At 41.5% G+C, this 13,845-nt stretch overlaps 1 protein-coding gene and 1 long non-coding RNA gene across 2 annotated transcripts in view; one reads left to right on the top strand and one right to left on the bottom strand.

Annotated features, from left to right (window-relative positions):
• shisa8b (shisa family member 8b) overlaps window positions 1–3,902 on the bottom strand; it is a 36,111-nt gene extending 32,209 nt beyond the window's left edge. Inside the window, exons 1-2 of the mRNA XM_028029224.1 lie at window positions 3,068–3,902; window positions 1,388–2,062 (exon numbers count right to left, since the gene is read on the bottom strand). Coding sequence (XP_027885025.1) covers window positions 1,388–2,028 — 641 coding nt within the window. The 5' untranslated portion in view covers window positions 2,029–2,062; window positions 3,068–3,902. The remainder of the gene's footprint in view (window positions 1–1,387; window positions 2,063–3,067) is intronic.
• A 7,967-nt stretch (window positions 3,903–11,869) lies between these two features.
• On the top strand, window positions 11,870–12,720 carry LOC114151772 (uncharacterized). The gene is made up of 3 exons (XR_003597005.1): window positions 11,870–12,102; window positions 12,180–12,501; window positions 12,581–12,720. It is a non-coding gene; the product is annotated as an uncharacterized LOC114151772 (long non-coding RNA).
• The last annotated feature ends 1,125 nt before the right edge of the window (window positions 12,721–13,845 follow it).

Genomic DNA, 13,845 nt, shown 5'->3' with positions numbered 1-13,845 from the left:
GCGTGTTTACGTGTGGCTACGCATGCTGGCACGTGTATATGTCGATTTCTCTTTCTATGTTTTCCAGCGAGAAAAATTAGTTAAGAGAGAGAGAGAGTGGCACAAAAACGTATCAGAGAAACAGAAGAAGCCAAAAAAAAAAAAAAAAACCTAAAATAGAAGCACAATAAAATAAAAGAGAGAAAAATGACACAATTAGAAACAGACAAAATGAGCAAAAGCAAAAGTTTAAGAAATCTTGTTCCTTTTATGTGCAGACATCTCATTTCTGCCTCATAAAGGAATAAAAAAATCCAGAGCAATAAGTACACATTCATCTAAAGATGGCAGCTTATGACCAATGAGTGCCATTACCAACTCTAATGAAAATCTATCTTTCCCCTAACAGAACGTTTCCACTGCATTTCCATGTTTCATGATCAATATTCATTTTCACTCACATTGTGGTTACACCTCCAGGGCAAACACACATAAACACACAGTCTTCTGGAATTACGCCGCTCCTGTTGGAGCAGCTTCTGTTACGTTAATACCGATTTATTCTTTTTGGAGACTTTTGTTCCTCTTTTTGGTTGAGGCAAAATCATTTCCTCTGGTTTTGGATGCTGTGTTGCTGGAAGGATTTCTTGCTCTTACTTTACCACTTTCGGACACATGTGTAACCATAGCAACAAGGTATTGTTTTTACAACTGGGTTGTACTGGGTTGTATGCAAGATAGCATAGGGTGTTTTCACACCTGATATTCTGTTAGACTTGATTCGTTTGGAGACCAAAGTTGCAACATTTGTTCCATTTTCAGACATTGTGGCTCATTTTCATGCTGCTCTGTGTCAAACCAACCAAACCCTTTGATAAACCTGTTCTCCAATAGGGTGACAGCTGAGGTCAACTTGCACACCTTTGGGTATTCCAACAAGGCAATGATCTACATACACAAAAATGCTTTGGGAAGGGTTGCTCAATGGATTCCCAAAACCCCTGACTTCAACCCTATGAAAACGTGCAAACTACGCTTAAAAGCCAGAGATCTGGCATAAATCCCATAAAGTTAATTAACTCTACCAGTTCTCTGTCAAGAAGAAGGTGTTGATAGTTATAAAAAAGTCTATATTGAAACGCACCGTGCTAAGGGACATTTCAGAAACTATTATGTAAGTAATTAAACTTATGCTTGAGTTTGTACGTATAAATTTGATCCAGTTGGAGGTTAGAGTTGGAGAACTTGAAACTTGTGTCTGCAGTTCTTGGTATTGTATGTTGTACTGTCATTAGGCAAAGAAGGAATGCCTATATTTGCGACATACACCCTTAAGACGAGTGCATGTAACCTTCTGAACAGAACTGTACACACAGCAAACAGGAGGTTTTCAGACACATTTCCTCACCTGGAGTTGAGGTCAGTCTGAGGTATCCCCGCCCCTCCTCCACGTCCTCCTCGGGTCTTCTCCAGAGCCAGTTTGGTGAAGATGCCCACCAACACCATGACAGCAACAACGCCGCAAATGATATAAACGATGAGGTGCGTCCGGTCATGGTCTGAATCCCCCTGGCCTTCAGTGATGGTGGCCACAGGCTTCCCGGTGTTGGCCCAGATGGGCGTGTCGTAGTTGGAGCAGATGGTCTGGTCCAGCCTCTGCTGACGGAACTGGCAGCAGAAGCGGTAAAAGCAGGTGCCGCAGCAGTACAGGAAGACCCCAGCGTTGCAGTTAAACGGTGGGTCCCACTGGCCCATTACGTCGTAGTAACCCTGGCAACGGGTCCCTCCAACCGGCGGGACGTCCTCGTCGTCGGCGTCGCCACCGCTGGTGGGGGTGGAGAGCCCCGTTTCCGGAAGAGTGCCCTGGGTTACGTCCTCCAAGCTGGGCGCTGTCTGGTTAGACAGTTTGGTGGGGGTCAAAGCAGGGTCCCCCTCGGTTACTGTCGCCGTGGAGAAGGAAGTGTCCTGGGTGAGCGCTGGCCGGCTGACCAGGAAGGAAAGGAAGAAGAAGAGAAAAGGGTGGCAGGAGGAAGGGCTGGTGGCCGCCATGCTTCTCAGAGAGTTTCTGTCTCCAGTGTCCCACCTTCAGGCAACAGGAGGGCGACATTTTAAACACAGTGTTGGGACAAAACAAAGGTCACACACAGGAAAGCTACATTTAGATGCACCGATACACAAAATGTCAAAACAAATCTTTTTGTGTCTCATAACAAACAAGACGAAGCTGAAAAAAATTGGGCATAATGTTGCTGACTCCTAGTAGGACTGTCTTGATCTGATATTGAAATTAGAAATTGGTTCAATATCAACCAAGAAACAAGCATTCCGGTCCAGCATTTAGTGCAGCCCAGCGTTTCTATCCTGCATCCGACCAACTGGTTAATAATAAACATGTCAGTTGTTCTCACCCAATTACTAACCCTAACCCAATTACTCGATCCAGCCTTTTCTAACATTCCACACTACATATAAGTAACAAAAGTACGTATGATTTGTGCTGATACCGTATCGGGTCAATATCGGTATCGGCAAATACTCAATGTTTCAGTATTATATCGGAAATGAAAAAGTTGTGTTGGAGCACCCCTATCTGGTACCACTGCCTGTCACTATTTTATGCGCTACACTAGATTGTAGCATAAGATAATTTGCATCTTCATTATAAATGCCAGTAGTCTGCCCAATCACAGTCAGTGCAACCCTTTTCTGGTGCAAAGTTGCCTCTGACACTGTAAGGCAACCAGACCCATTATGTAAAATGCCAGGACAGAACACCAAAAAATGAAAAGAAACTATTTTTTTGTTGGATGATGTCATTTTGCAGCAGAAAGTGGTTCTAAAACTGACTTTAAAATAAAGATATTTGCATCATGTTTAAGGAATCGGTGAAACATTGAGGGTAGAGAGCGTTTTAAACCAAGTGCTGATTCAAGAAAACCATTCCACTTTTATATTACTAAAAAAAACTAAGTCAGCACATCCGGAAAACCAGTGTAACTAATTCTTTTTTCTTTATAAAGTGACAATTTAATTTAGTTTTTTTTTTCAATGAGCAGCAGTGAAACGAACACAATGAATATTTTCTTACCTTCTCTGTCTTTACAGTAAACTCCCTCCCAAAGTTTAAGGGAATGAATTCAGTGATATCCACAAAAGTTCACTCAGCAGCATTACTCCTCATATTCCTGCAGTTGCTCATGTTTTCTCCATGGCAGCTGGACGCTCATTGTGTGCAAAACGTTGCACTCCTCTGATCTCTGTCGCTCTTTTTAATTCTTGCCTTCTCTCCTTCTGTAAATGCTTCCGAGTTGCGAGTCCAGTCCAAGATTTTTTTTTTTTTTTTGTCTCTTTGGTGCCTCTGAATGACCAAGATTCAAGAGAGTGAGCAGCAGCACGGAGCGCTGCAACAGTTCAGGAACTAAATGAGATCTCCCCTTCTGTTTACCTCTCCGCAGAGTTAGACAGACATGAAGGGGGGGAGAGAAAGAGACAGAGAGAGGAGAGGAAGACCGCGTTTCTGTATCTGAATGTGAGCGTAGAGGGGGGCGTAATATCCAGCTGCATCTCCCATCATACCCACAGGAAAAAAGCCTGGAAGGAGGGAGGAAGGAAGAAAAAATGAAAAAAAATGGAGGGAAAAACTAAGATGTTCTCTGAAAGACAGTAATTAGTCGGTACTCTTGATTTTGTTTCTATCTTATTTGTTTTATATCCTGAGAAGGGACTTAATTTTTTGGACACGACATTCACCAAAATATTAGTATTATGCATTAAGTAGTAAAAAAAAAGCCTTAAAAAATATTCCTAGCCTGTCTTTTCCTGACTTCCTAGCCAATCATTTCCTCAAAGTGTGAATGTTGAACATACTGTAGCTGCTGTGTGCCATTACATCTGGTAGCATTTCAGAATCAGAACAACACATCAACGCTCAGAGGTGCTAGTGGACCTGTGGGGGTCCCGGGCGGCTTTTCTACTTCAGCTATAATCGACAGAATCATGAATTCTCTTTTCTAGAAGAAGATTCAAGCGGACTTCAATGTGACAGAGAAGCTGTGGCGCGACCTTCCAGGTGTGGCGCCCATTCGTTTCACACCTGTCCAGATCGGTTTGGATAGCCTCGGTAAATAAAATGATCATCTGAATCTTTTTGATAATCTGAACATGTGTAGTTAGAATGTAAAAGAAAAACTGTAAGAGGGAGAAGTACTTTTTCACAGCGCTGTACAGATACAGTTCCTATAAAAGGTATTCACCCCCTAAGATGTTCTATCTTTTTTTTACGGATTTTGAAAATGAGTCATGACCAACCATTTTCTTTTACAAATTAATTTACAAAAAAACTCTATAATGTCAAATTAAAAAGTGATTTCCACAAAATAATAAAAATCGTATGCAAATATTTGACATGAAATGGAATAGATTTTCATCCCCTTTAAAGTAACTGACTTCATTCAACAGAGGTCCCGCCAGTCGGTGCTCATAGTCTCAATCTGAGGTGAGTTTAGTGCAGTGAGTGTGTCTCAAGTGACTGTAGCGTAACGACATCAATATCTGAAAGATCCGTTCACTGGTTCATCAGTATTCCTGGCTACCATTACAACATGAAGACTAAAGAACACTCCAAGCAAATCCCAAAACATTTAATTGAAAAGTATAAGTCAGGGTATGGATACAAAAAAAATCTCTGAGGCGCTGATATATCTAAATGTGTTGGAAACATTGTTATTGTCCTCAAAGTATTTGTTCTGGCTAGATTGGACAGGGCTTTTGGATTACAAAAATCTAATGTTTTATTTAATTATTTTTTGATTAAATAAACAAAGAGTTTCCAACGTATAATGGCCATGAAAACAACATGAAATGTTAGAAGGGTTAGATGCTGAGTCAAGTCTTGGAAAAAAAGGAAAACTCTTCAGCGAGCAAAGGGCAGCATGGTTGGCTAGCTTGATGCTACACAGACCACTAAATTGCATAATTGGGTAGCTAGAGATATATGGGTTTTATAACCCAACACTGTTGTGTTCTACAGGAAGGTGCGGTCCTGTATTTTTAGCTCCACTGGACTATTGATTTTATATTTCTGGCCTCCCCATAAAAACCTGAAGATAAAAATAACATTTATGTTGACGGTCTGGTGTTCAGTCCAACTCAATCCACAGTTTCTATTTTTAAATTAAAATGCCTTTGAAGAACATTTCACAATCCACTGGACTCAAAAGCAAAGGTGAAGAGATGCTCTAAGGTCATGGTCATGCTTTGGCCATCCTCAATGAAGCAAAGTTTGTGCAACTTTATGAGTGTGTGTGTGTGTGTGTGTGTGTGTGTGTGTGTGTAGGCTTGTATTTGTTACATTGTAAGGATCATTTTGGACGTTTAGGTTAGGGCTAGGAATGTAGACGTAATGTTTACCTAAGGTAACGTTTAGGGTGAAGGTCAGGGTTAGGCAATAGAAATCAATGAAGAATGAATGGAGGTCAATGCAAAGTCCTTGTTAAGATAGAAAGACAATGTTTGTGTGAGTCAGGTTTTTATATCCTTGTGGGGACCTATTTCTGTCTACATTGTGGGGTTGTGGGGACCTCTGCTTCTTGTGGGGACAAATCCTGGTTCCCATGAGGGGAAATGCTGTTTTTGTAATAGTTAGGGGTGGGGTAAGGGTTAGGCTGTAGAAAATGAATGGTAGCTTATGTAAAGTCCCCACAAGATGTGAAAACACAACTCTGTGTGTGTGTGTGAGACATTTCTGCATCTGCATGGCTCACAGAGGACAGTCAACATCTGCTGCAGTCACTCCTGCTCATCGTGTACGAATCACTTCCATAATCGCTCACACACTCCTATTTCCCCATCAGATTTCTCATCTCTTGCAGCAGTGTGTCTTCCTCCAGAGCTACCCTCATTGTTGCCAGTATATACAAATGTGTGTGTGTACTCCATACACATCTTTCTTTTGTCAAAAAGATACAGGAGTCAGCAGGGTCCAGCTCCAGCTTTCCGTGGTCTTTTGTCTAAATCAAAACTTGCGCAGCAGGTGCCAAAAACCAGGAGCAGAGACTGGCAGCCAGCGCTAAAGGAACTCCCAAACACCTGCAGCTCGACACATTCATTACGACAAAAATAAGCACACATGCGAAAACAATGTGTGCTGTTATTAAACTATTGCTTTTATGTTTCTGCACTGCATACACACACAGAGCCATAAATGCCACTGCTGAGGGCAATTATTGAGGCTTATTTTCCCAAAGTAAACCACCACTTGTGCAGAATTTAATGGAATTATAAGTCAGATTGACAAGAGGCGTTTTTGTTTTCCCTTCCACTAATCTCCTCTCCCAAAATGCTCCAGTTCGTGTGCCGAAGCAGCAAACTTGACTCTTCTTCCAGTTTTCTCTGTGTTGCACTCTGGATGCCGGACCCAGAGAGAACAATAACAGTGTGCAATAGGAGGGGGAAAAAAGAACAGAGGTTTATGTGGGGCAGCAGGGAGGAGGCTGACAGTCGAAAAAAGAAGCAAAGGATAGAGAGAATGAGATGAGGAGGATGGCAGAAAGTTGGAAGAATGGGGAGTGGGGAAAGGCTTGGCAGAAGACCAAAGAAGAGGAAAGAGCGACTTTGAGAAAAAGGAGAGAAAACTGAATTTACAGCAGGAGGAAGTGGGGAGAGATTAAAAAACACTTTATAATCAGAGAAGTAGGTATGAAAAGAGGAATTTATTAGGCCATTAGAGTAGACATGGAGGTACAGTAGGTAGGCAGAAATAGGTAGGTAGAGGTAGATAAGTAGGTAGGTAAGAAGAAGTACGTAGAGGTAGAGGTAGAGGTAGGTAGGTATGTACACTGTGTTCCAAATTATTATGCAAATTGGATTCAAGTGTCATAAAGATTACATGTTTGTTGTGCTATTAAATTTATAGATGGTATTGTGTGTCAGGGCTCTTTGAATCACTATAATTAATTTCAGAGAGCTGGTTGATTAGTTTGTCTGATGAGCTCAACTAAAGGAAATCTGCTTAAGAAGGATGTTCCACATTATTTAGCAGGCCACAGGTTTCAAGAAATATGGGAAAGAGAAAGGATCTCTGCTGACGAAAATCATCAGATAGTGTAGTGCCGTATGACAAGATATGAAAACATTAGATATTTAACAACTGAAGTGTTATAGTACTGTGAAGAGATTTGTGGCTGATTCAGAACAAAGATGGGTTTGTACAGATAAAAGGTTTCTGTTAGACAAATTCATTGGATTAAGAGAGCAGCTGTTAAAATGCCCTTACAAAGCGGCAAACAGTTATTTGAAGCTGCTGGAGCCTCTGGAACCTCAAGGTGGAGGATCCTCCAGAACAGGGGTGTCAAACTCCAGTCCTTGAGGGTCAGTGTCCTGCAACTTTTAGATGTGCCTCTACTGCACCACCTGAATAGAATAATTAGGTCATTAGCAAGATGCTGGAAAACATATCTACACAAGGAGGATGTAATTAAGCCATTTCATTCCAGTGTTTTGTACCTGTGGCACATCTAAAAACTGCAGGACAGCGGCCCTTGAGGACTGGAGTTTGACACCTGTGCTCCAGAGGCTTGCAGTGCATGAAGCTACTATTGGGCCCCTAACCAGAGCTCACAAGCAGAACCGGTCTCAGTGGGCCCAGCCGTACATGAAGATTAATTTTCAAACAGACTTGTTCATTGATGACTGCTGTGCAACCCTGGATGGTCCAGATGGACGCAGTAGTGGATTGGTGGTGGATGGCCACCATGTCCCAACATGGCTGTGACGTCAGCAAGGAGGTGGTGGAGTCATTTTTTGGGCCAAAATCATGGGGAGAGAATCATTGGTCGGGCCATTCAGAGTCCCCGAAGTTGTGAAAACAAAGTATATGGACTTTCTGACTGATCACTTTATTTCATGGCACAAAAAGAAAAACTGTAACTTCTGTAGCAAAATCATCTTCATGCATAACAATGCACCATCTCATGCTGCAAGAAATTACCACTGTGTCATTGGCTGCTATGGGCATAAAAGGGGAGAAACTCATGGTGTGGTCACTATCCTCCTCTGACTGTAGGTGATATCAATGAAGGGCTCCTATGTTAACATGTAACTCGGTCTGTTAAGATGTTTTAGATTGAAATAGCTTTTGATTTTAGTACATGTGAACACTTAATGCTGCACATTCAAAGAATGACCGTTTGCAGTTCTTTATAATCCATAAAATGTTTAGAAAATCTGCTGTGCATAATAATTTGGAACATTGCATTTTGAGTTGTCATGGGGAGCTTTGTTCAGTAAAATTTCATTTATACTGTAATAGTTCATGACTTGAAAATTATACTGACCATCATTTGCATTGACCATTTAAGAAAATCTGAGAAAATATCACTTGCATAACTTGGAACACGGTGTAGTTAGAGAGAGGTACAGTAGGTCGGTTACGAAATGGAGACTACAAACCAAACCACAAAGGGATGCGTAGCCCCTCCAGTGAGCTCCTGGTCTGATCCAGGGTCGGCTCAAGGTGCAGTATGTCTATAATACATCCAGAGGACACCACCCAGGAATCATCCCATTCCAATGCCTAAGTATTCTCCGTCGTGTTACTCCGAGCTCACCCTGAATGTTCAGAGTACACTTCCTCACCCCATCTCTAAAGGTGGACCCAGCTACCTTATATGACACAAGCTCTTTAAATTACTTGTGGTGGATCTGTGTTCCTTTGTCTATGACCCATATCTCTTGACCATGTGAAGGTCAGGCCATAAGTGAAAAGTTAGGTTCAAAGCTTGACGCAGCTTTTTCTTGACCACAGCAGTGTAAAAAACATTGCTTCCCCCAATTTATCTTTGCAACAATAATGAAGACATCACATCAGCGATGATGATACGATGATGAATCAATACCTGAAGAGAGGTCAATCTCTTTCCAGTTAACCTTGATAGCTTCACCTCTCTGTAGAATCAGAGGTTGGAAGGCGTTTTGGGGGTTTGCATATTCTTAGTATCCTGAAGGCTATGGTGTCCCTGCTAGGTTCTTACAATGTAAATGAACTTCAGGGATAGGGTTAGGATTCTGACTAAGAGTAACTAAACCCTAACCCATTTCATTAAACCACTAAATGATCAGTAACAAACATGTAGTATTCTCACCTTGAGTAGAAACTTTACTATAAGCGACAGTTTATCTCAAAGTGAGAGCACAGTGTGTCAAAAACAAGTTTGTGGTTTGCTTGAAGCTATTGCGACTGCCATCAGATATAAACTCAGCTGTGCATTTTTCCATTTGAAATGCATCTTTAAGCCTTCATTCTGCTGAAGCTGCTGTCTGTCTGTCGTGAAGACATGAAAGAGCTTCCAGAGTTCTCCGAAGCAGAAGTGCCGTGATCAGAGGGAACTACTTTATTGAGTTGACCCAGGAGACGCTTTGATGCTGCTCAGCCCAGGAAATCAGGTGAAAAAAAAGACAGGAGGTGTGATGGGAAGTTACCCTTTAACTTTGATAATGGGTAGATGATCTCTCCTTGTCGGCATGAGTCGGAAAACAGGTTATAATGCTGTCTTCATCATGCTTCTAAGTCCTAAGTTTAAATCAGAGTTAGGTTATAAAAGAACATCTCCTGTTTCAGAACTCTATAAAAACAAAGAGTACAACACAGCTGCAAACCAACCAATACATGTATGCCCATTCAAACTGACAAGGCAAGTCAAGGAGAGTATTAATTAGAGAAGTATTCAAATGGATCATGGTAACTGGAGAAGCTGCAGAGATCCACAATTCAGATCGGAAAACCTGTCAAACGGTTATTATCAGTCCTGCATTTCAAAGGTCTAATTTATATGGAACATGGACATGAAAACCCTGAGCCTACAGCAAGCGCTACAGCACAAGGACTTAGGTTAAACTCATGTGTTAGACTGGCCTACTCAAAGTTCAGACCTGGATCTGATCAGACTCACCTGGCTCAAAGAAGCCAAAATTTTAGACTCCATATGTGCAAAGCTGGTGGAGAGAACCAAGGAAAGACTAACAGCAGTAACTGCAGTGAAAGCTACTTCTGCTTTGTATTGACATAATGAATCCATATTGTATGCATGCATGTATACATGTACAGTACATAAAACTTCAGATGTATTCAAACAAGAATCAGGCACAGCAAACACAGATGTTGAGGACGGTTTGACCAAACAACCATGAAAAGGCCCAGCTGTCTTTCTGCTTAGTTCATCAATAAATGTTTTGGGGAAAAAAACACTTTAATGTTACTGGGTCACAGATACCAGCTCACTGTCAGCAGGGGAACAAATCCATCCATCCATTATCTCTATTGATTTATTCTCATGAGGACCACAGAGCAGGCCTGGAACCTCACCCAGCTGCTATCGAGTGAGAGGCAGGCTGCACTCTGAACTGGGCCAGTGTAAAGCCACCGTTATTCTCACATTCAACCGATTCAAAATGTATGACATGCAGGTGTAAACCCAGAACCCTACCGCTCTGGAAAGCATTGGTGATAACTGCTTTATTGCAATTCATTTTTTCTTTGGAACAATTTACAATGTACAAAACAGAGCATCTAGTCTCCAAAATAAATTTCATTTTTGCCACAGATCAGTCAAAGCAGTAGCTACACATGTTCTCCCTTTAATAAACAAACATGCATGCAATCTTTTTATTTCACACACCACCATGTTTTAGTCTTGATTGAGCTGATAGAACAACAACAAAACAGAAAGATCAAAGGTTTTCTGAGAATTAGTTCCCAGCATGCAGCAGTATTGACCTGCTTGAGCCATTACTGCAGGCTCTGTTTAATGTGTTATGGGCACGGTTTTTATTAAAGTCCCCCCCTCCTTACATACAGGAGCACATGCTTTGTGTTATGCAAAACAATGCAGTTTTGCTTAAATGCTGCATTATGAATTTAATGAGTTTGTGAAACTGATTTTTTCCCCCCATAGAAGTGGGGTAATGTGGAACTTGAATAGAAACTTCACTAGTGACAAGTAGAAAGCAGTAGAAAGCAGTCAAAGTGATCTGGATAAAAAAGGAAAAAAATTGTGTGATAGGAAATCAAAGCTAACAGATATTTGGACCTGGGTCCACACAAGAACAAGCATTCCACTTTACTAACTACATAAACTCAAAACTTTCATTTGTAAGTTATTTTTACATCCCATTGTTTCTGTATTAGACACATATGTGTGTTTCTGTGTTCTCCGGCTAACGTGCATTAGCGAAATCAAGTCAGGTTTTTATTGTCATTTCAATAATATAGGTAGCCTACAGTGAAATGTATGACAGTCTTCAAGATTATGGTGATTAGGATTAGGTTTAAGAAGTCTGTGCCTTTGCACAGACTTCTTAAACCTAAACATAAACAAAGAACTAAACCTAAACTAAGGCTAAAGCTTAGAATAAAGTCAAGCTAGCTAAAGTAAGATTCAAATGCAAACTTACAGCAAGAAAGCAGCATAACAGTAAAACAACAAAATATAAAGCTAAAATAATTAATAAGGGAGTTAAACAAACAGGACAATGCAAATTTATGCAATCTAGTTTATTACGCATAGAATGTGAGAATAACTGAATACATTTTGGAAGCTAACAACCTAGTTAGATGTACATCATCTGTTTTATCAGATTTTAGCACTTTAAAACAGGTAAAACTGATCAGCTACATATATTGAGTAAATATTTGTCACTGCTGAATCAGCTCACGATTTGCGAATCCGCCAAACTAGCAAATTGTGCGTTGATGCAACATAAGCCTGACTAGGTTGGTATCTTCCACCACTCATAGAATTCATTGACTTTTCAAGCTTATGATATTCTGACATCTTTTTACCAAAGGAAGGGAACTGTTAGCAATTTTTTTTTAAAACTCAAGAGAACTGTTAGGTTGGGGTTCTTTTTCCTGTTTTATTTTGTTTTCTTTTCCTCTTCTGTCCTGGGTTTTTTCTGGGAAGCTGCGTTTCCTTTAACAGCCATCAGATGTCACCAGTGAGCGGAGCCCCTGGAGAAGTGTGGCGGCCAACCTGTAGACGCACCTGTGTCTAATTTTCAAGAGCTGCGGAGGTGCTTCATAAGGACAGCCTAGCTGACACTCCAGTGCCTGAGTGTTTGCCTTCACTGGTAGACGTTTTTCTTAAGAAGAAGCCTTCTATGATCGCTCCCTGTGTTCTGATCGCTCCTTGTGTTCTCCCCGTCAGATTTCCTTGTGATCGCCCTGTGACTCCTGGATGTGGACAAGCGCTCCCCCCTGGATTTCCTTGTGTTCCTCACGACGCCATTGGTATTACCAATCGGTTGCCTTCCTCCGTGCACTTACCTCCCTGGTCCCTCCCCGTGGATCCTCTGTGCCTCGCCACCGGCTGAGCCTGCCAGCGTTTCATGTTCCGGGAGCTAACTGTCGAAGCCCCGCTCGGAAGTCAGCTCACTCTGCTCTCCAGCTGCAAGGCTTACCTGCTCGCTCTCCGACGGTAACTCACTTCTCCAGCCGCCACCATTGACAATACTAACCTCCGCATTCAAGTAAGCGTCCTACGAAAGATTCTCAGAATTATTCCATTTGACCCATCCCGTGTCTCACTCCGCTTTTTCTCATATACAGTCTGATGACCAGTTTCCTCCAGTCCCAGGTTCCAGAACTATTTCCCCTGACCCCTCTTCCTTTCACCAAGATAAATATTATTGTTGTTTCATATCGCTTCTCTTGGTGTGTTCTTGCATGTGGGTAACCCGGCTATCACCCATCATGACAAGAACTCAGAATAGCCTACATGGAGCTAAACTAACTTCTTCTGTTATTACGAGTAAGAGATTTTTAAAAACAGGAAGGATCAAACCCAAAACATTCCGTTCAGTCTAATGAAGTCGGATATCACAAGGTGTTTCCTCATGCAAAGAGGTTTTAATGAGTACCAATTAAGTGCGTTATATGCCGTGGAATACCGTGTGCATGCTGTCGTTTGCTAAAGATCTCAAAACATTAATAAAGCGACAACAAAATTTTTACCCTGCAAAGCTAGTAATTAACTTTGTGGAGCAAAGGGTTTGCTTTGAATGGGAAAATGTTTTCATCTGCAAACATGCTAATAGAAACAAGACTGGCCAGTAATAAAAGCGACCTGTTGGCATGGAGTTTCTGGTCACCTCTATACTGTTTTGAAGAGCTTTCCAGTTTTCTTGCCTCTTTAACATGTCAGCCATAAATTCCATCCTATTACTCCGTCTTATCTGCTTGTTCAATGGAATGTGAACGTGTGTGTAAATGAGGCTAACTGCCTGTTGGCCCTGCTGGCGCGCAGTGTGAGGTCAGAGAACAAAGACGCGGAGCCGTTCTGATGTTTCTGAGCTGAAACCGTTTGGAGTGAGATCCGCACACTGTGGCTCGGCATCTGACGGGACACAGAGATTTGTTTTAAAGATGTTTGACCAGATTAAGCACTTGTAAATTCACCCTTCTCCTTGGCATGGCAGGCTTAGATTTGTAGTTTTGACCAATAAAAAGAGGAAAAAGTAAACCCTAACTATTTTTATTTTGTTTTACTTTGCCTGCAGAAGAATTTGAATATCTTCCACTGCTGTCGTTTGTGCTGTCATGCTGTTAAGCAGCAATGAGCATCCGACGTCACATATCATCTCCAGCTTTAATAGGAGAACTTGTGGTGACACATTAATGCGTGCTTTGTTTTCTACTCACCAAAAAACATTTTCATTTTCCACTCTGCTGTCTGCACTAGTCAGCCACAATATTTAACACCATGCCCCCACAGGGCTACTGTGTGCGGTGTGCCACATAACAATGGCACTCCAGCTTTTACCGAATGTCTGACATCATCAACTTTTAAGTGCCGTTACAGATTCTTCTTAGAA

This window comes from Xiphophorus couchianus, chromosome 10 (genome assembly GCF_001444195.1).
Source record: "Xiphophorus couchianus chromosome 10, X_couchianus-1.0, whole genome shotgun sequence".
Lineage (NCBI taxonomy): Eukaryota > Metazoa > Chordata > Actinopteri > Cyprinodontiformes > Poeciliidae > Xiphophorus > Xiphophorus couchianus.
This window is presented reverse-complemented; position numbering and strand designations above follow the sequence as displayed.